Below are 23,521 nucleotides of genomic sequence, written 5' to 3'. Positions count from 1 at the left end.
GCACTGTTATGGGGGATCTGTGGATGGCGCACTGTTATGGGGGATCTGTAGATGACACACTGTTATGGGGGATCTGGGGATGACGCACTGTTATGGGGGATCTGTGGATGATGCAGTGTTATGGGGGATCTGTGGAGGACGCGCTGTTATGGGGGGATCTGTGGATGACGCACTGTTATGGGGGATCTGTGGAGGACGCGCTCTTATGGGGGATCTGTGGATGACGCACTGTTATGGGGGATCTGTGGAGGACGCGCTCTTATGGGGGATCTGGGGATGATGCACTGTTATGGGGGATCTGGGGATGACGCGTTGTTATGGGGGATCTGTGGATGATGTGGTGCTCTGGGCATACCAGTGCATGGCACATAATGAATCCTTTAAACCCAAACTTTTGAGGTAAAGAAAAGACCATGCTCCCGTCCTCTTGCCATCATTGTTTGCTCTATTCATTTGTACACGAATGATTTTTTTTAAAGAATTTTATTTCTATTTACCTTAGTGTTTATTTTTAATTTTTTTCCCCCTAAACTTCACAGAAAGAACCATTGGAAAAATCTGATTAGTAAGACGCGCGATAGGTGCAGACATTTGTCTGTGACAAGCAGCATGACTTTTGGCATTTGGCCGAAACAAGTAAATATTCATACATAGAGGTAACGGCATCTGAACAAACACACAGCTCAGGAAAGTCAGAGCCCTGTATAGGAGACCTGCTCTGGAAGCAACCCGAATGTGGGGGCTGGGGATTTTGCAAGATTTATAATAGCAACTTGTCAGAAGCTGAGAGGGAGGTGAACAACTAAGTGCTGTATAGAAATCAATGGGCTGGAGAGAGGTGGCTGGGATGTTAAGAGTTAACTCCTGTCCTTTGATGTAACTACCTGTGAACACTTGTCGGGGTCTGCTTGATGAGTTGCATGGAAATGAGCTGTAGATTTTGAAAGAAAAAAACTCTGCAGGAGAATGACAGCAAATAGAAAAAAGCAACTCAATTGCAAACTTGCTTATTTTCATTCTGGCTAACCAAAGCAATTTTATATCATGAGAATATCCCTTTAACTTATGGAACTGATCTTTCCATCAGTCCAAGAGAAGTGATACATGTGCACTACTGCTTCATTCGCACAATGGGACTATGGTATCTCATCCTCAGGACTGGCGGGGGTCTGAGAAGTTAGGCCCCCCCGCTGTCAGGATAGCAGTAAATGCCTTTTGTTGGACCATACCGGTAAATATAATTGTGTAAGGCCGGAATCCACCACTAGAGGGAGCCAAATGTATTCTATATATAATCTAATTGCCAACTGAGCATTTGCCATACTAATCAGATTTTTCTTAATTTAAAAAAAAAAAAAAAAAAAAAAAAAACCTTGGTAAAAATGCAATTGTCATCATAAGCCGTTTACTCCTTTCTGAAATGAAAAGTTATACATGACAGCAAAATCCGAATATGGGGTTCACAGAGACCGGCGAAAGCGGGATTTCTGGCAAGATGGGTCCCCGTGTTGTGGCTCATAGCTCGGGCTTAATAAGATGTAACGCTTTCTTCATGTTTTCTATCACTAGGAAAAATGAACAAGGATTAGATACACTTTGTTAGATACTTGTTCCCTTCATTTACTCCATTTTTACTGATAGGCGTCAATGGGTAAAGGGAAGTAACAAATAATCCCAGTGTATTTTTAGCTCACAAAAAAATTATTTGTCACTTCTATTCCCCTACTTCTCATGAAAAATGCTTTACCCAGCAGGGGGCAGCAATAAGCACAGATAAACATCGGCTCAGTGGGTAAATATAACATTGAATGTGTGCTCCGCTCCTCATGGGAGGGGCATTGAGAAACGTCATATATTCAATGTAAAAAAATTATGTACTATGTAATACATTTGGAAATCGTTATGGGTTGAAATGCAAAGCCGATCACTGAAGGCATCGGCTGAAAAAAAAAAAAATTATAATAATTTTCCCTTTAAGAATTTTCTGATATTTGTTGCACAAAGAAAAGTTTATCCAACTTTTAATATTACTTTGCAAATCAATTTTCAACATCTCCGCCTGTTGTCTGTGAATGAAAACATTCTTGTTTGTATCCAGACCCTTTACCTTGATGTCAAACTGTCACATGTGCCGAGTGTGACCCGACCAGGGCAAGGAGGTCTCCATTCACTGACAGCATGCACATTCTTAAAGGGAAAAGATCCACTTTTAAAGTATTCGACATGTCACGGTTATCAGTCCGATGCTTGCCCAATAATAACACTGGCGCCTGACATCAAGCATGCTGACTGTTTCCACTGGCAATCAGCAGAATTGTGAATGCAGCTCTGAAGTCTGTAACGTTGAACCGTGAGTTAACTCTGCTGCAGGGTTGGGTTGTGTTAGATGAGGTTACATGTGACTTACGCAGGGGCACGTCCTGAGGTTCATACGTATATCGCCGATTAGAGTAACGACCGGTGATGTCGGCTCGGACTGTAAGGGAGGGATCTGCAAGAAGAAGAAGAACAGAGCGGCCCCATGAGCACACGATCAGTGACATCTCAGGGTAAGATGGCAACTTTCACTGCCCCCCGCATGACAGACCAAAAGGCAGTGATGGGGGCCCCTGGAGAACGAGGGGCCCATTCCACGTGTACACGGTGTGAGCCCCACATTCATCCCTCCGGGGGCCACCTGCTGCCACATTGTGAATAAATGAAAAAAAAAAAAGAAACAAGTGCGGCAATAAAGTTATAGAATATTGCAACAAATGTATCAACCTCGTATTCCGTGCATTTAACCTCTCACTGACCAGGCGATTTTTAATTAATTTTTTTGGCGTTTTCATTTTTTCCTTTTTCCAAGAACCAGAACTTTAGCATTTTTTCCATCCTCACAGCCACACGAGGGTTTGTCGTTTTGTGTTTTACAGGACGAGTTGTCGTTTTGAAAGATAACATTCACTTTTATACAGAATGTAAAAGGAAAGCGGAAGAAAATTCCAATGAGGTGAAATGGTGAAAACAAACACACTTTATTTTTTTTTTTGTATGTTGGGGTGTTTTTTTTTTGTTTGTTTTTTTAGAGTTTAGTATGTGAGATTTTCCCATTCAGGGCGATTCAGTCATGAAAAATTCCAATATTTGGAAAAACAAAAAACCCCACATAACATTTGGTTTGTGTGGCCATTTTCTGACATCCGTAGTGTTTTTTACTTTTCTGTTTGATGTAGTGGCATGAGGACAGTAGTTTATTGGAATAATTTGGATAAATCGATGTTCTGATCCTTTTTTACTGCATTTTTCCTGGAGGGGGAGGAGGGGCGCAGTGGCTGAAAAACAGCAATTCTGGCACTTTAATGTTTTCTTTCAAGGGTTAATTAAATTTACATTTTGTCAGATTGAATTTTTTACAGACTGATACACCTAATATGTTTATTTTTAACATTTCTTTGTTCATTGAAAACAGGGGCAGTTTAAGCCTTTTGTTATGTTTCTTTCTATTTTTAAACATCTTTTAGTCATTTTCACTTTATGAACCTGCACCGAGAGCGGAATTTAAGATATTAGACAGCGGTGATAGGAGCTGGCTTTGATCGCTGCTGCAGGATGCAGATACCAGCAATGTAGCACTTACAAGCTCCTGAGCCTGCTATATACTGTGCACCTGCACTTGGGCTCAGCTCCTGAGCCTGCTATATACTGTGCACCTGAGCCTTCTATATACTGTGCACCTGTACTCGGGCTCAGTGCCTGAGCCTGCTATATACTGTGCACCTGCACTCGGGCTCCGCTCCTGAGCCTGCTATATACTGTGCACCTGCACTCGGGCTCCGCTCCTGAGCCTGCTATATACTGTGCACCTGCACTCGGGTACAGCTCCTGAGCCTGCTATATACTGTGCACCTGCACTCGGGTTCAGCTCCTGAGCCTTCTATATACTGTGCACCTGCACTCGGGCTCAGCTCCTGAGCCTTCTATATACAGTGCACCTGCACCTGGGCTCAGGTCCTAAGCCTGCTATATATTGTGCACCTGCACTCGGGCTCAGCTCCTGAGCCTGCTATATACTGTGCACCTGGGCTCAGGTCCTAAGCCTGCTATATACTGTGCACCTGCACTCGGGCTCAGCTCCTGAGCCTGCTATATACTGTGCACCTGGGCTCAGCTCCTGAGCCTGCTATATACTGTGCACCTGGGCTCAGGTCCTAAGCCTGCTATATACTGTGCACCTGCACTCGGGCTCAGCTCCTGAGCCTGCTATATACTGTGCACCTGCACTCGGGCTCAGCTCCTGAGCCTGCTATATACTGTGCACCTGGGCTCAGCTCCTGAGCCTGCTATATACTGTGCACCTGGGCTCAGGTCCTAAGCCTGCTATATACTGTGCACCTGCACTCGGGCTCAGCTCCTGAGCCTGCTATATACTGTGCACCTGCACTCGGGCTCAGCTCCTGAGCCTGCTATATACTGTGCACATGCACTCGACACTGGACAAAGCAGTAACTCAAATGTTGGAGAAGTGATTAAAGGGGTATTCTCACCTAATACTGAGGAATCTGACAAAACTTAGATTAATATGAAGTCTTGGTTTCTCCTCACCAATGAATAGGATCCTGGGCACGTACTGACCATCCGGCGCCAAGTTTTTATCCGTCGTCTCGTGCTGGAAAATTAAGTTTTACAACTAATGTCAATCTGACGTTCGATGTCATGCAGAAACATCTCCCTCCTACCCCCATTACCCCACATTTATGTGAATCAAAACTTCTGGAATCAGAGACTGGTATAGGGATAACACCCAAATTATACCCAACAAAAACTACCCACCTGCCGTATTTATTTGTGGAACTTTAAAGGGGTCATGCATGCAGATGTGCAGGATGAGTGTATGTCTTTATGTAATAAAAAAGTTTGCAATTCTGGGAGGAAAATGGTGTAAAAAAAATAAATAAATTAAAATAATTAAAAAAAAAAAAAAAAAAAAATCACAAGACTGTTTATGTTCTAGTACAAGTGCCCTAAAGGATTCTACAAAAAGGGAGAGGATAACGCGTTACTGCCCCCATTAAAGGGCAGATGACAATTAAAAAATGTGCTGCAGGTGGCGCCATTCTCAGCCATACATTTTAGTCAATGGCTCTCATTCTGTACATGACAATGCAGGAGTCATCTCCTACCATGAGGTTCAGCATGATGAAGTTCTCCTTTGCCAGTGTCTGGACCTCCTCACTTTCAGAAAACGCTTTCTTCAATGCTGAAACAATGGAACAATGTATTTATGCATTCACACAAAGGGTTAAAATGGTCATTATGCGTCATATGTGTCCTGCACTGATGAGGGTCAGTAATGAGCAGCAATAATGTGCAACCAGCAGAGTAGTGAGTGCAGCTCTGGAGTATAGATGTAACTCAGGATCAGTAATGTAATGTAAGTACACAGTGATTGCACCAGCAGAATAGTGAGTGCAGCTCTGGAGTATAATACAGGATGTAACTCCGGATCAGTAATGTAATGTATGTACACAGTGACTGCACCAGCAGAATAGTGAGTGCAGCTCTGGAGTATAATACAGGATGTAACTCAGGATCAGTAATGTAATGTATGTACACAGTGACTGCACCAGCAGAATAGTGAGTGCAGCTCTGGGGTATAATACAGGAGGTAACTCAGGATTAGTAATGTAATGTATGTACACAGTGACTGCACCAGCAGAATAGTGAGTGCAGCTCTGGAGTATAATACAGGATGTAACTCCGGATCAGTAATGTAATGTATGTACACAGTGACTGCACCAGCAGAATAGTGAGTGCAGCTCTGGGGTATAATACAGGAGGTAACTCAGGATCAGTAATGTAATGTATGTACACAGTGACTGCACCAGCAGAATAGTGAGTGCAGCTCTGGAGTATAATACAGGAGGTAACTCAGGATCAGTAATGTAATGTATGTACACAGTGACTGCACCAGCAGAATAGTGAGTGCAGCTCTGGAGTATAATACAGGATGTAACTCCGGATCAGTAATGTAATGTATGTACACAGTGACTGCACCAGCAGAATAGTGAGTGCAGCTCTGGAGTATAATACACGATGTAACTCAGGATCAGTAATGTAATGTATGTACACAGTGACTGCACCAGCAGAATAGTGAGTGCAGCTCTGGGGTATAATACAGGATGTAACTCAGGATCAGTAATGTATGTACACAGTGACTGCACCAGCAGAATAGTGAGTGCAGCTCTGGGGTATAATACAGGATGTAACTCAGGATCAGTAATGTAATGTATGTACACAGTGACTGCACCAGCAGAATAGTGAGTGCAGCTCAGGGGTATAATACAGGATGTAACTCAGGATCAGTAATGTATGTACACAGTGACTGCACCAGCAGAATAGTGAGTGCAGCTCAGGGGTATAATACAGGATGTAACTCAGGATCAGTAATGTAATGTATGTACACAGTGATTGCACCAGCAGAATAGTGAGTGCAGCTCTGGAGTATAATACAGGATGTAACTCAGGATCAGTTCAGGATAAGTGAAGAAACAAGTGCACACAATATTCACTTCATTTTTCTGTGAGTGTTTTCCATATAAATTTTGGCACTGATTTTAGTACCTTAGACAATTATTGTCTCTTACAGTTGAATCACTTTAGAAGTCAAATAAAATGTTTTCTCCATAGAAGATTTACCTTGACAATACTGACAATCTTCTAAATGATGTATCACCATAAGTGGTTTGTTACTGCAAGAGAACAGGACAGGTCAGGTCCACTCCATACTAAAGAAAATGCCACGAAAATAAATAAATGTTCAGTTATTGTTTAATTATGCTCAGAGACAAAAATGGTAAAATCCATAAAGACATCTCCGGAGAAGGGACATATCACCCCGACACTGAACATATGAGATTAAATACAACTGGGGAAGTGAGAAAGAGCTGACACTTCAACCTCCATTGAAGTAGAACCCCCTGCTGTAAACACGTAATTACAACAAGGGATCTCTGAGGACCAGACAGGTCTGGGATTTGTATACTGAGAGGCAGAGAAGTACAATTCCTGAGACAAAAGCTTCCTCTGTTCAAAGAAATGGTCTGACTCTCTGGAGCCAGTGATGAATATTGGGCTTTGCATCGATCCAATATTTATGGGAGATATATTTTTGGTGTCATGGCGACTTGACAAACATAACACATTCACTTACATCACCATAAGGCCATTCTAACCCCTCCAAGCTTAATAATAATCTGATGGATGATGCTATCCATGCCATGTTTAATCCCTATAGAAATGTAAAATCGTGATATGAAACATGACAATGATATGTCCCGCCTGGGACCTCCATGGGTGAAGAAATCCTGAAAGTTGGGGACCTCATGAACTTCTAAAGACCTAGCACATCCCACGACCAGCCCCCATATGATTCACCAAAGGGAGGTATGTGGGCGTAACCTTGATCTTATAAAAATCAAAGGTTGGTTTTAGTCTTTTGTCAGTCCTGGAAGGTACAGCTTGCTGTGGTTCTGTCCAATTTTTCCTAAGGAGTAACTCCCTCCGCTAAGCGATTTCCATGACATTAGGTTTAGTACTTTTTCTATTCCTTTTTATTCTATATAATTGTTTGTTACTATTTCGTATCATATTTCTATAAGTTTTATTATCACTGCCTACTTTTCTGGATTATATATACAGAACATTTAATAGCTCAGTTCCTCTTGTTCTGTAAACCGCACCCGTGAAGCCATACGCTACCTGTAATGGATGTCCAATCGGCCTGTATAAATGATTGATGGTGGCAGCTAGTAATAACCAGGCTAGTAGTGGAAGTAGCAGCGGCCTCGTCCATCATTCGTCATATAATTGTGTAATTTCCCCGACGATCGGAGGCAGAGGAGTTGCGTCCCTTGACAAATTGGTGGCAGCGGTGGGATCTGTGTGATCTGTCTGGTGTTCTTGATAATTTTCGCGTCCAAGACGAATGTTTGTCATTAGGCGACTTGGCTTCTGTTTCTGTTCAAAAATCTGATCCTGGTGTTCGATCGACGAGCTTTCTCCCCCCAGGGAGCTTTAACAGGCCAGCAAGTTTTCTCCCACCAGCAAGTGTTCTCCAGGATTTTCTCCAGCAATACAGTTAATAGAACTTGAAAACTTCCCATCCACACTCTATCACAAGTTTCCGTAACCTCTCTAACCTTATACCCAATCGCCCAGCCCCCACTTCCCCAGTCCCACGAGCTCTATGGAACGCTCACTCTGTCTGCAACAAACTTTCCTACATCCACGATCTTTTCATTACTAACAAACTTTCCTTCCTCGCCATTACAGAAACCTGGCTCATCCCTTCTAACACAGCCTCTACTGCTGCACTTTTTTTCTATGGTGGATTCCATTTCTCCCACACCCCCAGCAGCAAGAATGGCAGAGGAGTTTGTTTTCTCCTGTCAAATAACTGCTCCTTCACCCCAATCCCACTGCCACCCTCTGTTACCCTCCCTTCCTTTGAGGTGCACTCTGTGCTCATCTACTCCCCCTCCAACTGGCTGTCATTTACTGCCCCCCATGGCCAGTCACCACCTTCTTTGACCACTTCACCACCTGGCTACTTAATTTCCTCTCCGCTGACATCCCCACTATCATCATGGGCGACTTCAACATCCCCATTGACACTTCCCTCTCAGCTGCAACTAAACTTCTATCTCTCACTTCCTCCTTCGGCTTCACTCAATGGTCTTCTGCAGCCACTCACAAAGATGGTCACACACTGGACCTTATCTTCACCCACCTGTGGTCCCTATCTAACCTCTCTAACTCACCTCTTCCTCTTTCTGACCACAATCTACTCACATTCTCTTCCCTCTCCACTCCATGTCTACAATCCCCACCCCACAAACTTGCACACCCTCGCAGAAATCATAAACACCTCAATCTACACTCACTGTCCGAATCCCTCCTCCTTCTCACAGACATAAGTTCCATACACAATGTGGATGACGCTGCCGCTCAATATAACACCACAATAGCTGCAGCTCTGGAATCTGTTGCCCCTCTTACACATACCAAAGCTCACAAAATCAACAGACAGCCCTGGCACACCAGCCTGACCAAAGAACTGAGGCGAGCTTCCAGGGCTGCTGAGCGCAGATGGAAAAGATCCAACTCCAACGAGCACTTCATCGTATTCAAACAGTCCCTCACTACTTTCAAGACCACACTCACCACAGCTAAACAAACCTACTTCTCATCTCTCATATCCTCCCTGTCTCACAACCCTAAACAGTTATTCAAAACCTTCAACTCTCTCCTCCGTCCCCAGCACCTCCTCCCTCCCCACTCATCTCAGCTGAAGACTTTGCCTCATTTTTCAAGCAGAAGATTGATAACATCAAAGACAGTTTTGGTCAACAACCCCCAGAGACCCTCCTCCTAACTGTTCTGGGCTCCTCGTCCAAAACCAACTTCTCCACCATTACAGAAGATCGACTCTCCACTCTACTCTCAAGATCGCATCTCACCACCTGTGCACTTGACCTGATCCCATCCCACCTCATCCCAAACCTCACCACAGTCTTCATCCCAACTCTAACCCATCTCTTCAACCTATCACTAACAACTGGTGTTTTCCCCTCAAGCTTTAAACATGCCTCAATCACACCTATCCTCAAAAAGCCTTCTCTTGACCCATCCTCTGTATCTAGCTATTGCCCTATATCACTTCTCCCATATGCCTCCAAACTACTGGAACAACACGTTTACCTTGAACTGTCCTCCCATCTCTCTTCTTGTTCCCTCTTCTACTGCTTACAATCAGGCTTCCGGTCACACCATTCCACTGAAACTGCCCTAACGAAGGTCACCAATGACCTATTAACCGCCAAGAGCAAGCGACACTACTCTGTCCTCCTCCTCCTCGACCTGTCGGCTGCCTTTGACACAGTGGACCATTCCGTATTATTACAGACCCGCTCATCCCTTGGCATCACAGACTTGGCCCTATCCTGGATCTCATCATATCTAACAGATGGAACATTCAGCGTCTCCCACTCACACACCACTTCTTCATCTCGGCCCCTATCTGTCGGAGTCCCGCAAGGTTCAGTCCTAGGGCCCTTGCTCTTCTCCATTTACACCTTTGGCCTGGGACAGCTCATAAAACCTCATGGCTTTCAGTATCACCTCTATGCTGACGACACGCAGATCTACTGTCTCCTTCCCCATAATCCTGTAGAATGTAAGCCCGCAAGGGCAGGGTCCTCGCCCCTCTGTATCAGTCCGTCATTGTTAGTTTGTTTACTGTATGTGATATTTGTAACTTGTATGTAACCCCTTCTCATGTACAGCACCATGGAATCAATGGTGCTATATAAATATTATTATTATTATTATTATTATTATTATTAATAATAATAATAATCTACATCTCTGGACCAGATATCACCTCCCTACTAACCAGAATCCCTCAATGTCTGTCCACTATTTCATCCTTCTTCTCCGCTAGATGTCTGAAACTTAACATGGACAAAACAGAATTCATCATCTTTCCCCCATCTCACGCGACCCCCCCAACGAACCTATCCATTACAGGAAATGGCTGCCCACTCTCCCCAGTCCCACAAGCTCGCTGCCTCGGGGTAATCCTTGACACTGATCTCTCCTTCAAACCACATATCCAAGCCCTTTCCACTTCCTGCCGACTTCAACTCAAAAATTTCACGGATCCGTTCATTCCTCAACCAAGAATCTGCAAAAACCCTAGTCCATGCCCTCATCATCTCCCGCCTCGACTACTGCAACCTCCTGCTCTGTGGCCTCTCCTCTAATAATAATAATAATTATTATTATTATTTTTCTTTATATAGCGCCAACATATTCCGCAGCACTTTACAATTAGCGGGGACATGTACAGATAATAAATTCAATACACGTTAAGACAATTTAATCAGTGACATTAGGTGAGGTCCCTGCTCGCAAGCTTACAATCTACAAGGAAATGGGGGGACACAATAGGTGAAAAGTGATTGTTATTTCAGGTCTGGCAATTATAATAAATAGGGATTTTCATATAAAGCTGCATGATCCGGTCATCAGCCCGTGTGTTTAAGTGCAATAGTCAAGTATCAAGTGCAGTTATGTGCATGGAGGGTGTGGAGACAGATGAATAGTAGGGGGCAGGTTCAGAGTAATATTTGGAAGGAGGGAACAGGACAAAGTTAGTATACAGAGTAGTTGATGTGGTAGGCTTGTTTGAAGAGGTGGGTTTTTAAAGCGCGCTTGAAAAGGTCGGGGCTAGGTATCAGTCTGATCGTCTGGGGAAGAGCATTCCAGAGAGCTGGCGCAGCACGAGAGAAGTCTTGTAGACGGAGGTGCGAGGTTCGGATTACGGGGGATGTTAGTCTTAGGTCATTTGTAGAACGGAGGGCATATGTAGAGTGATAGACGGAGATGAGAGAGGAGATATAAGGCGGTGCAGAACTGTGGAGAGCTTTGTGGGTGAGAAAGATGAGTTTATACTGGACCCTGTAGCGAATGGGTAGCCAGTGTAATGACTGGCACAAGATGGAGGCATCAGTGAAGCGGCTGGACAGAAATATGACCCTGGCTGCCGCATTCAAGATGGATTGGAGAGGAGAAAGTTTGGCGAGAGGGAGACCGATCAGAAGAGAGTTGTAGTAGTCCAGACGGGAATGAATGAGAGCGACAGTAAGAGTCTTAGCAGTTTCAAAGGTGAGAAAAGGTCGGATTCTGGAGATGTTTTTAAGATGCAGGTGACAGGAGCGAGTGATCGGATATAGGGAGTAAAGGAAAGTTCGGTGTCGAATATGACCCCAAGACAGCGGGTATGCTGCTGGGGAGTTATGGTTGAACCCTCCAGGGTAATTTCGATGTTGGGTAGAGTTAGGTTAGTAGAAGGGAGAAACACAAGTAGTTCAGTTTTGGAGAGATTTAGTTTCAGATAGAGGGAGGACATGATGTTAGAGACAGCAGACAGACAATCCTTGGTCTTTTGAATTAGGGTAGGGGTGATGTCAGGGGAAGAAGTGTATAATTGGTTGTCATCAGCACCTCTAACACTCTTGCACCCCTCCAATCTATTCTAAACTCTGCTGCCCGACTAATCCACCTGTCCCCCCGCTATTCCCCGACCTCTCCCCTCTGTCAATCCCTTCACTGGCTCCCCATTGCCCAGAGACTCCACTACAAAACCCTAACCATGACATACAAAGCCATCCACAAACTTTTCCAAGTTTGCTTTGAAAACCAGTAGAACATCGCCATCTGGTGGAGAAATCTATAATTACACTTCTGACACCTACACGCCTCTGGAGGCTGCCATTACCCCCTTTAATGCACATTAAGGGTATGTGTCCACGTGCAGTAAACGCTGCGTGTTTGACGCTGCATAGGGACGCAGCGTCAAACACGCAGCGTCCAGATGTTACAGCATAGTGGAGGGGATTTAATGAAATCCCGTCTCCACTATGCGTGGTAACACGCACGCGGCGGCCCTGCGACTCCGGACATGCTGCGCGTCTTTTCAGATCGCAGCATGTCCGTATATCTTGCGGCGACGCTGCGTCGCCGCAAGATATAGCACAGGGCGCTATGGTGGGAAGCGATGATGCCGGATGTGTGCTGTGAACACATCCGGCATCATCGCGTCCCAGAAAGGGGGCGGGGCTCACCGCAGAGCAGCTAAGCCGCTCCGGCGATACCGCCGGCCATCCTGAAAGTGGACACATACCCTAAGGCCGGATTCATACATCTGCGCTTTGCTGTCCAGTAATGGAGTGCAATGTCAGGAGCGGCCATGAGCCTCTTGACCCGCACTCGACAGGCTCATACATGCGAATATGTGAATCGGGCCTTGAGAATATTCCCCTTGAATTGCACCCTGTAATTGTGTGGGGTCTCATTCACAGGTGCACATTATGGGTTATCCAGATCAGACCGCCCCTTTAAGCACATATACAATAGTGAGGTTTTGCACCAGTGGCGCCCCCTTCTTACCTCTTCTTGGTATTGTACAACCCTTCTTCATAGGTCTGGACCCAGGTGATCTCATCTCCCCAACCTAGAAAAAGACAAAAAAATAAAAATAAACCAAAAGTCGTAGGATTTTTTTTAAAAAAAAAGTATTTTAACCCTGTAATTTCCAGGCTGGAGAGTCTGGAGACACAGGACCTCTCGAGAGCGTCTGCGGGGGGCGGATTTCCTTCTCGGTGGCCACATTGAAGGAGAATGTGATGAGGACGAGTGACACGGCGGCCAGGGGTGACCGGTACATGGCGTCTCCTGTAACGAGAGGACGGGCTGGAGGTTACTCGTTATATCATCCCCCGTCCCCTACATGCCCCCACAGAAATATTGCTCCTAGAGAGGCCCAGCAACAGATGACGTGGTACCTGATCACACGTCACTCAGCCGCCTCCATAAGGACACCAGCACCTTCTTCCTGCACTTGTGAATCTAGAGGAGACGCAGGAGAAGGTGCAGTGACGTATCGGGGCGCGCACCCCTGTATCTACCGCCATCTCATGCAGTACTGTGCTGTACGGATGGCACAGAGGGACAGTGGGGGGGCATGCTTCAAAAACAGCTTCTAGACCATGCTCTGCGAGCTAAATACATCAGCAAGTCTCCCTGCAGGGCTGCTACAATGTATCAGTCTGGAGTCCGCCATTGCATGACTAACAAAAAAAATGGAAAACTCCTTTAAACAGGAAGAGTCACTAGGTCAAAAGGGACTAAGTTTTGTTCTTATTTTCTGCCCGCTGCTTCCGAGGACTCTGCTTGTGTTTTCTTTCTTTCTTTTTATAAATCTGACATACGGTGCCAGAGTACAGGGCTTTCTATTTAGCGCTAACTTTTATGGTTCTTACTAAGTGGGCGGTGCTGAAAGGATCCTCTGGGGCGGGTCTTCAGGCTACATTATCACTTTGTGATACATTGTAACAAACAATTTGGAAAAATTTGACACAAGGAATCTCAACGTCGGCAGCAAGGTAAAAAAATAAAAATAAAAAAGCAAAGTGACTTTAAAAAAAAAAACAAAAAACAAAAGAGAACCCTCAATGAGTCCGGCCCTATTTTCATATTTTTCATATTGAAGATGAGGTCCCTTTTCAGAAAAGATAGCTCACTGGGCAAAAAACAAAACAAAACAAAAAACAGAAAACAACCGTGCTTTACACACCAAACCCAGGTCCAATGCCGAGTCTCTGGCGCTGCTCCCACTGACGGCAGCCAATCAGTGAGCTTAGCATCTACCCGTGTGAGCAGAGCGCCCCCCATCGGAGACCCTGAGCTCACCAATACCAGGAGCAGCACCAGTGACTCCGTGCTGGACCCAAGGACAGAGAGTAAAAATATTTTTCTTTCCTAATATATACATATAGCAAACATAACCCAGGAAACAACATTTTCAGAAAGGGGACAATCCCTTTAAATCAATTCCAAAGCACGCAAAGTAATAATAATAGAAAACGACAAGTCTCAATATTTAAAGAACCTGTAACTTAGAAAGTATCGATGCAGGAAGAACGTTCCCAATAATTCCAAACATTTCCTAAACACAAGGGCGAAACGGGCGGCCAATCTCCCTTTCTACTTGTCGCCTTTAAGAGACAGAACTACAAATCCCAGCAGACTAACAGTTTAGAATGACTAAGTATCAATGCAAAGAAAGAAGAAAAATGATACAAATCGTAAATAAAAAATGCAAAAATAAAAAGAAATAAATCACTTTCCGGACTTACCCTTAGGCGTGCCTGCTGGTATGCTCACCGACTGACCCCCGCACAGATAAGATTGCTTTATAGGCGCACCTTGGACAGGTGACCTCCGCCTACAAGTTACTATAGCAACTAGGAAATAAAGTTTCCTCTAAAAGAAAAAAAGATTTCTTTTTTTTTTGTTCTTACCGGTTCCCATGAGTCCGCTCTTCCCGGGCGCAGAGATCGGATGTCATTAAATTAAGGAAGAACTAAAAGGATCTTGTGTGTGCGGCTCAGGTGTGGGGGGTCCGGCAGAAATCCAACCCAGAGAGGGCGAGGGAGAGGGGGACAAGGACAGAAGTCGGCTTTGTGTTCCCCCATTGTACGCGCTCAGCGAGTCCTGATTATCTGCAGGCGGGAGATGAAATGATACAATATCCAGAAACATCACATAAGATACAGGAATCCGAGCACAATAAATGTGACCAGGAGAAGAAGCCGGATGAGAAATGTAGACGGAAAACACAAATCTATCAGGAAACTGCACAATGGGATTAATGCTGTGAACTTACCACTATGTGTTCTGGTTACAGAGAGCAGAAAGATAGCAGCTAAGTACTGTACATACAGTCATGGCCAAAAGTATTGACACCCCTGCAATTCTGTCAGATAATACTCAGTTTATTCCTAACAACGATTGCAAACACAAATTCTTTGTTATTATTATCTTCATTTAATTTGTCTTAAATGAAAAAAACACAAAGAATTGTCCTAAAGCCAAATTGGCTATAATTCCACACCAAACATAAAAAAGGGGGTGGACAAAAGTATTGGCACCGTTCGAAAAATCATGTGATGCTTCTGTAATTAGTGTAATAACAGCCCCTGTAACTTCCCTGTGGCACCTAACAGGTGTTGGCAATAACTAAATCACACTTGCAGCCAGTTGACATGGATTAAAGTTGACTCAACCTCTGTCCTGTGTCCTTGTGTGACCACATTGAGCATGGAGAAAAGAAAGAAGACCAAAGAACTGTCTGAGGACTTGAGAAACCAAATTGTGAGGAAGCATGAGCAATCTCAAGGCTACAAGTCCATCTCCAAAGACCTGAATGTTCCTGTGTCTACCGTGCGCAGTGTCATCAAGAAGTGTAAAGCCCATGGCACTGTGGCTAACCTCCCTAGATGTGGACGGAAAAGAAAAATTGACAAAAGATTTCAACGCAAGATTGTGCGGATGTTGGATAAAGAACCTCGACTAACATCCAAACAAGTTCAAGCTGCCCTGCAGTCCGAGGGTACAACAGTGTCAACCCGTACTATCCGTCGGCGTCTGAATGAAAAGGGACTGTATGGTAGGAGACCCAGGAAGACCCCACTTCTTACCCCGAGACATAAAAAAGCCAGGCTGGAGTTTGCCAAAACTTACCTGAAAAGGCCTAAAACGTTTTGGAAGAACGTTCTCTGGTCAGATGAGACAAAAGTAGAGCTTTTTGGGCAAAGGCATCAACATAGCGTTTACAGGAGAAAAAAAGAGGCGTTCAAAGAAAAGAACACGGTCCCTACAGTCAAACATGGTGGAGGTTCCCTGATGTCTTGGGGTTGCTTTTCGGCCTCTGGCACTGGACTGCTTGACCGTGTGCATGGCATTATGAAGTCTGAAGACTACCAACAAATTTTGCAGCATAATGTAGGGCTCAGTGTGAAAAAGCTGGGTCTCCCTCAGAGGTCTTGGACTTCCAGAAGGACAATGACCCAAAACACACTTCAAAAAGCACTAGAAAATGGTTTGAGAGAAAGCACTGGAGACTTCTAAGGTGGCCAGCAATGAGTCCAGACCTGAATCCCATAGAACACCTGTGGAGAGATCTAAAAATGGCAGTTTGGAGAAGGCACCTTCAAATATCAGGGACCTGGAGCAGTTTGCTAAAGAAGAATGGTCTAAAATTCCAGCAGAGCATTGGAAGCAACTCATTGATGGTTACCGGAAGCGGTTGGTCGCAGTTATTTTGGTGCCAATACTTTTGTCTGGCCCATTTTTGTAGTTTTGTGTGAAATGATCAATGTTTTGCTTCATTCTCTTTTGTGATTTTCATTTAAGACAAATTAAATGAAGATAATAATACCAAATAATTTGTGATTGCAATTATTTTCAGGAAGAAACTGAGTATTATCTGACAGAATTGCAGGGGTGTCAATACTTTTGGCCATGACTGTAGGAGCAGACGCAAATGGTGGAAGTATCCAGCGTCCTCTCCATACACCCAACATCTGCACCTATACCTGCTGTACACACAGAATCTCTCGCTGCACCCCCACCAGAACAACGCAAGCACAATGGGGGAGCTGGATGTCACCCGTGTTCTGCTTGTACATAGTGGCAGTATTATATTAGTTATATTCTTGTACATAGGGGCAGTATTATAGTAGTTATATTCTTGTACATAGGGGCAGTATTATAGTAGTTATATTCTTGTACATAGGGGGCAGTATTATAGTAGTTATATTCTTGTACATAGGGGGCAGTATTATAGTAGTTATATTCTTGTACATAGGGGGCAGTATTATAGTAGTTATATTCTTGTACATAGGGGCAGTATTATAGTAGTTATATTCTTGTACATAGGGGCAGTATTATAGTAGTTATATTCTTGTACATAGGGGGCAGTATTATAGTAGTTATATTCTTGTACATAGGGGCAGTATTATAGTAGTTATATTCTTGTACATAGGGGCAGTATTATAGTATATTCTTGTACATAGTGGCAGTATTATAGTAGTTATATTCTTGTACATAGGGGCAGTATTATAGTAGTTATATTCTTGTACATAGGGGCAGTATTATATTAGTTATATTCTTGTACATAGTGGCAGTATTATAGTAGTTATATTCTTGTACATAGGGGCAGTATTATAGTAGTTATATTCTTGTACATAGGGGCAGTATTATAGTAGTTATATTCTTGTACATAGGAGCAGTATTATAGTAGTTATATTCCTGTACATAGGGGCAGTATTATAGTAGTTATATTCTTGTACATAGGAGCAGTATTATAGTAGTTATATTCTTGTAGATAGGGGCAGTATTATAGTAGTTATATTCTTGTACATAGGGGCAGCATTATAGTAGTTATATTCTTGTACATAGGGGCAGTATTATAGTAGTTATATTCTTGTACATAGGGGCAGTATTATAGTAGTTATATTCATGTACATAGGGGCAGTATTATAGCAGTTATATTCTTGTACATAGGAGCAGTATTATAGTAGCTATATTCTTGTACATAGGAGCAGTATTATATTAGTCATATTCCTGTACATAGGGGCAGTATTATAGTAGCTATATTCTTGTACATAGGAGCAGTATTATAGTAGTTATATTCTTGTACATAGGGGCAGTATTATAGTAGTTATATTCTTGTACATAGGGGCAGTATTATAGTAGTTATATTCTTGTACATAGGGGCAGTATTATAGTAGTTATATTCTTGTACATAAGGGGCAGTATTATAGTAGTTATATTCTTGTACATAGGGGCAGTATTATAGTAGTTATATTCTTGTACATAGGAGCAGTATTATAGTAGTTATATTCTTGTACATAGTATATTCTGTGGCCGAGAAAGAGCAGATATACAGAAAGGGCAAGTTCACACTAGAGCATTTTCCGTCTGACAGTGCAGCCCATGATCACATCCATGTTATTCAATGGGGCAGGGATTAGTAATTCTTATCGCAAACCAAATCTACATGGGGAAATAAATTGCAGTATGCACTAGTTTCCTCCATTTGTTTGGTCAGACTTGTCCATTCACGTCATGCGGTGTGCAGGAAAAACTGGATCCCATAGGGAGCCACTGTATAAGATCCGCTTTTTACAGACACATTGTATTTCTTTATCATAGGAAACTGTAAGTGGTCTTGGAAATCATAATTAACTGCTGTTGTAAAATAAAGCTGACAAAAAAACCACTGCACATGGATTAGAAGTGAGAAAAAAAAATAGTTTTCAAGATTTTTTTTTTTTGGGGGTGGGGGGTGGGAGAAGGGGTCTCTGTGAACCTGTCAGAAGCAGTAAAAGTGGTTCAAGTTTCATTCCTTCAATTACTTGAACTTTATAATTTTGCTTCCAAGGGATAAAACAAAAGTCCTGCATAGGGCAATCCAAGCTGCTGGAGGTCTGGTGTGAGGTCTCCACAATCAGTGATGGTTTGGGGAGTCATGTCATCTGCTGGTGTAGGTCCACTGTGCTTTATCAAGACCAAAGTCAGCGCAGCCGTCTACCAGGACATTGTAGAGCACTTCATGCTTCTCTCTGCCAACAAGCTTTATGGAGATGGAAATGTCATTCTCCAGCAGGACTTGGCCCCTGTCCACACGGCCAAAAGTACCAATACCTGGTGTAAAACAAGTTTCTGGGCTTGATTGGCAGCAAACTCGCCTAACCTTAACCCTATAGAGAATCTACGGAGTATTGTCAAGAGGAAGATGAGAGACACCAGACCCAACAATGCAGACGAGCTGAAGGCTGCTATCAAAGCAACCTGGGCTTCCATAACCCCTCAGCAGCGCCACAGGCTGATCGCCTCCATGCCACGCCGCATTGATGCAATAATTGATGCAATAATTGATGCAAAAGGAGCCGCAACCAAGTATTGAGGGCATTTACTGAACATACATTTCATTAGGACATTTCAGATTTTAATATCATTTTTCAAGCTGGTGTTATAAAGTATTCTAATTTACTGAGATAATGACTTTGGGGTTTTCATTGGCTGTAAGCCATAATCATCAACATTAACAGAAAAAAAACACATGAAATAGATCACTCTGTGTGTAATGACTCTATACAATATAGGAGATTCACTTTTTGTATTGAAGAACTGAAAAATTAATTTTTTGATATTCTAATTTAGTGAGAAGCACTTGTATAATATAATCAATGTCTCAATTGTTCTTCATTTTCAAGATCTCGGCTTCTTGTCATTAATGGATTCTGGTCAATCGTTTTCCCTCCTGGATATTAGTATCTTTCTTCTCTGTGCCGGCCACAAGGCGTCTCGATTCCTTGCACTTTGTTATCCACTGTAATCCGTGTGTAGCACCAGGATGGATTACAGGAAGTGTCGGCAGGAGTGTGACACGAAGTAAGGAGAAGGGCAAACTACGTGGCAGGCAAACCATTGAACAATCACAGGATCAATGCAAATTTACAAGGAATGGAAGTCCCAGTACCTACAGTACTGGCAGAATATTAATCAAGCGGCAAGTTGCAGGGCATGAAAATAGGTAGAGTTGCTAGACAGGAAATATTAAATTAAGATGTGAACTAAAGGCAGTTTTTTCCTTTTGTGGGAGATGAGGGCGGCGAGATCATGCTTTACTATAGGTTTTATGTCAAAGGACAAATAAGAAAGAAGAATGTCTTGGAGTGATGTTTACACCATCAGGCTTTATTACAAACATCATGGTACTGGTAACAAGACTTTTACTGATAAACGCTGTAAATCGAAAACAGTACAATGGCGACCGAGTAGAAAAAAAAATCTCCAGGAGTCAAAAAACTGTATCGACATATTCAGCAATTAAGAAAAAAATAAATAGAAATCTGAAATGAGCATGTAGCAAAACTGTAACTAAAAAGAGAATGAGTAACTTAAGTTGTTTGCTGATCAAGTGATGCATCAGATGAAGCCAGACATGGCCCTCTGCCTCCCGTGGAACTACAAGTCCCAGAGAACGGGTCTAATAAGCCCCACGATAACCTAAGGGCGGCAGATTTAATAGCGTCGAGTTCTGTTCGTTTTATAGTTTAAAATCCTACATATGAATGAGAAATCACTTGGCTTCTATCACGCCGTATACTCCAATCACATCCAAAGCTGCGTCCACAATGTCCCCGGCTGCTTTTCTTGTCTCTTCGCTTTATGTAATACAAGAAATGTAGCTTCAAAAAGGCAGAAACCGGATCTATGAACATGCAACTCGGCAAAGATCAGAGCATTGTAGCAACGGCCCGGACCGGTCTGCTCCGCCTTCCGGGAAGGTTGGGAGTAGTAGTCTCTTTACGGGATGCAGAACAAAATCCCAGTTGTTGGGGATTCAGTATTGTGTATGCAGCTTTGGGAGGGATTAGAGGAAGCAAAGAATGTGAACAAAAAACAAACAAAAAAAAACCTCAGCACCGCGTGTAGATTTATGCTGCGATCATAACTGGCGAGCGCTTTCTGGCAACGTTGGAAATGGAAGATGTGTATTCCTGAGAACAAATACACACGGCGTGGAGGCTGCAGGGTGACGGCCTGCAATCAGAAGCCCCCAGGGGCTGCAGAACTACAACTCCCAGAATGCCCTGAATGGGTTAGAGAGCAGCTCACTGCTGTATGGAGGGGGGGGGGGCAGCAGCTGCCGGCAGGACACAGACTGACAGTGAGGGGATGGACGCTGATCGCAGGGGGCGCACGCAAAGCCTAGGCACGGCGGCATAGAACAGTTTCAACAGCCGGTGGTCAACATCTTTTTTTTTTTTTTTGGAGGACACTGTACAGCAGCAGCAGTTCTGAAATAAAACCTGTTATTATAATAAACACAAAAGCGTCCGAGTAATAAGAAAAAAAAAAACCATCTGCTCAATAAATAGGAGTTTACAGGGAGCTTCAGCTTCACAAAGCTTCTCCATTCTCAGCCGTTTCTTAGCAACAGAGTGTAAATTGCCATGGTTACCGGAGAACGTTTCAAATTCAAATCGAATGTTACCAACGAGAAACTGACACAGATCAAACTTATGCCTAAGGGGGCGGAGCATGGCACAGGGACTCCTCAACAGCCAGCTCATGCTCCGCCCCTATGACCTCTGCAGAAGTCAGGGTCTAGTAAAGCAGTGTTTATTATTGCAGCTCAGTCTCGTCATTGAGCTGTAATACCAAACACAACCTTTTGGACACCTGTGGTGCTGTTTGGGGAACAAGGCAGTTCTTTTTTTTTTTCTAACCCTGGAAAATCCCTTTAAGATTTTACCAACTTTCAAAATTGTGCATGATAAAAAAAAGTGTCAGTTTACTTCAGTTGCAAAATCTTTACAGGTGTATGCTCCTTTTTTGGCAATCGCGTCTGACCGTGCCGGTCTCCAGAACCAAAATGAAGATAGCAGCGCAGCCACTTCTCCATGACAGTAAAAAAAAAAAAAAAAAAAAAAAAAAACTACATCTGACATTTATGGCACGTTCTGTAAGAATATCCCTTTAAAAGGGATGCAAGATCTGGACAGTCCACCTGACTACTCAGCTGTTGCAGTGGCGGCCACTGCTGGGGAAATTTAGTATTACATGGCACTTGTGCACGTCAATGAAGCGGTAAAAGGGCTAATTCCACATTTGGGGAGATTTTGCACTTTTTTACATGCATGTATTTGGGGCTAAAAATCATTTTTGCAGTTGGGTTCCTTTAAAAATGTTACACCGTTTGTCTTTTTTGTTTTCCTGCACATTACAAAGTAGAAGAAAACAAAACAAAAAAAAACAAAAACAGACAGTTGCAAGCTCTCTTCTTGGACCCTTGGAACGAGCTCACTGGCTTAGGCCGCCGTCACACATGCGAGTTTTACGGACGTAAGAGCGCAGAATCTACGTCCGTAAAACTCGCAAAAAATACGGCACAATTATTCTCTATGCCCCTGCTCCTATTTGCCGTATTTTACTGATCAGTATTATACGGCTTTCTACGGCCGTACAAAATCGCAGCATGCTGCGTTTGTCACCGTACTGCGCAAGAAATACGCCAATGAAAGTCTATGGAAGCGTGAAAAATACTGATTACACACGGACAAGCAGTGTGACTTGCGAGAAATACGCAGCGCTGTTAGAGAGAAAAGCCGGTAATTCAGTGCGGTGTACAGTAAAATCACACTGACAGCTTCCAGTCCAATAGATATAATAAATGTGTACACATAGAATAGGTATATATATATATATATATGTCAGTGAGACACATATATGTATATATATTAATATTTATTCCAGCGCTAGACAGCTTGAAAGCCGGTAATTCAATTACCGGCTTTTTCCTTCTCCTTCCTAAAACCCGACATGATTTGAGACATGGTTTACATACAGTAAACCATGTCTTCTCTCCATTTTTTTTGCAGATTCCACACTACTAATGTCAGTAGCGTGTATCTGCAAAATTTGGCCGTTCTAGCTCTTAAAATAAAGGGTTAAATGGCGGAAAAAATTGGCGTGGGCTCCCGCGCAATTTTCTCCGCCAGAGTAGTAAAGCCAGTGACTGAGGGCAGATATTAATAGCCTGGAGAGGGTCCACGGTTATTGCCCCCCCCCTGGCTAAAAATATCTGCCCCCAGCCACCCCAGAAAAGGCACATCTGGAAGATGCGCCTATTCTGGCACTTGGCCACTCTCTTCCCATTCCCGTGTAGCGGTGGGATATGGGGTAATGAAGGGTTAATGCCACCTTGCTATTGTAAGGTGACATTAAGCCTAATTAATAATGGAGAGGCGTCAATTATGACACCTATCCATTATTAATCCAATACTAGTAAAGGGTTAAATAAAACACAAACACATTTTTTAAAATTATTTTAATGAAATAAAAACAATGGTTGTTGCAGTATTTTATTCAACGCCCAATCCAGTCACTGAAGACCCTCGTTCTGTGAGTAAAAAAACATAATAAACCAACAATATACTTATCCTCCGCAGATCTGTAACGTCCAACGATGTAAATCCTTCTGAAGGGGTTAAAACATTTTGCAGCAAGGAGCTGTGCTAATGCAGGCTGCTCCTCGCTGCAAAACCCCAGGGAATGAGGC

At 43.4% G+C, this 23,521-nt stretch overlaps 2 protein-coding genes across 3 annotated transcripts in view; both read right to left on the bottom strand.

Moving 5' to 3' along the window:
* Positions 1 to 504: 504 nt before the first annotated feature.
* On the bottom strand, positions 505 to 14,823 carry LOC138641694 (anterior gradient protein 3-like). The gene is made up of 8 exons (XM_069729287.1): positions 14,742 to 14,823; positions 13,168 to 13,278; positions 12,994 to 13,057; positions 6,679 to 6,731; positions 5,163 to 5,239; positions 4,585 to 4,648; positions 2,408 to 2,491; positions 505 to 1,565 (listed from the first exon to the last, which is right to left on the bottom strand). The coding sequence occupies exons 2-8, from the start codon at positions 13,268 to 13,270 to the stop codon at positions 1,516 to 1,518; spliced, it is 495 nt and encodes a 164-aa protein (XP_069585388.1). The 5' UTR covers positions 13,271 to 13,278; positions 14,742 to 14,823; the 3' UTR covers positions 505 to 1,515.
* Positions 14,824 to 20,130: 5,307 nt separating this feature from the next.
* The window catches only part of CTDSPL (CTD small phosphatase like), a 51,840-nt gene continuing 48,449 nt past the window's right edge, over positions 20,131 to 23,521 (bottom strand). For both annotated transcript variants that reach the window (XM_069729286.1, XM_069729285.1), the window contains one exon: positions 20,131 to 22,270. The gene's annotated coding sequence lies outside the window, so the exon portion shown is untranslated. The remainder of the gene's footprint in view (positions 22,271 to 23,521) is intronic.

The sequence above is a fragment of the Ranitomeya imitator genome, chromosome 6 (genome assembly GCF_032444005.1).
Source record: "Ranitomeya imitator isolate aRanImi1 chromosome 6, aRanImi1.pri, whole genome shotgun sequence".
In the NCBI taxonomy this organism is placed as follows: Eukaryota; Metazoa; Chordata; class Amphibia; order Anura; family Dendrobatidae; genus Ranitomeya; species Ranitomeya imitator.
Note: the sequence above shows the minus strand (reverse complement) of the source record. Positions and strands in the feature narration are given on the sequence as shown.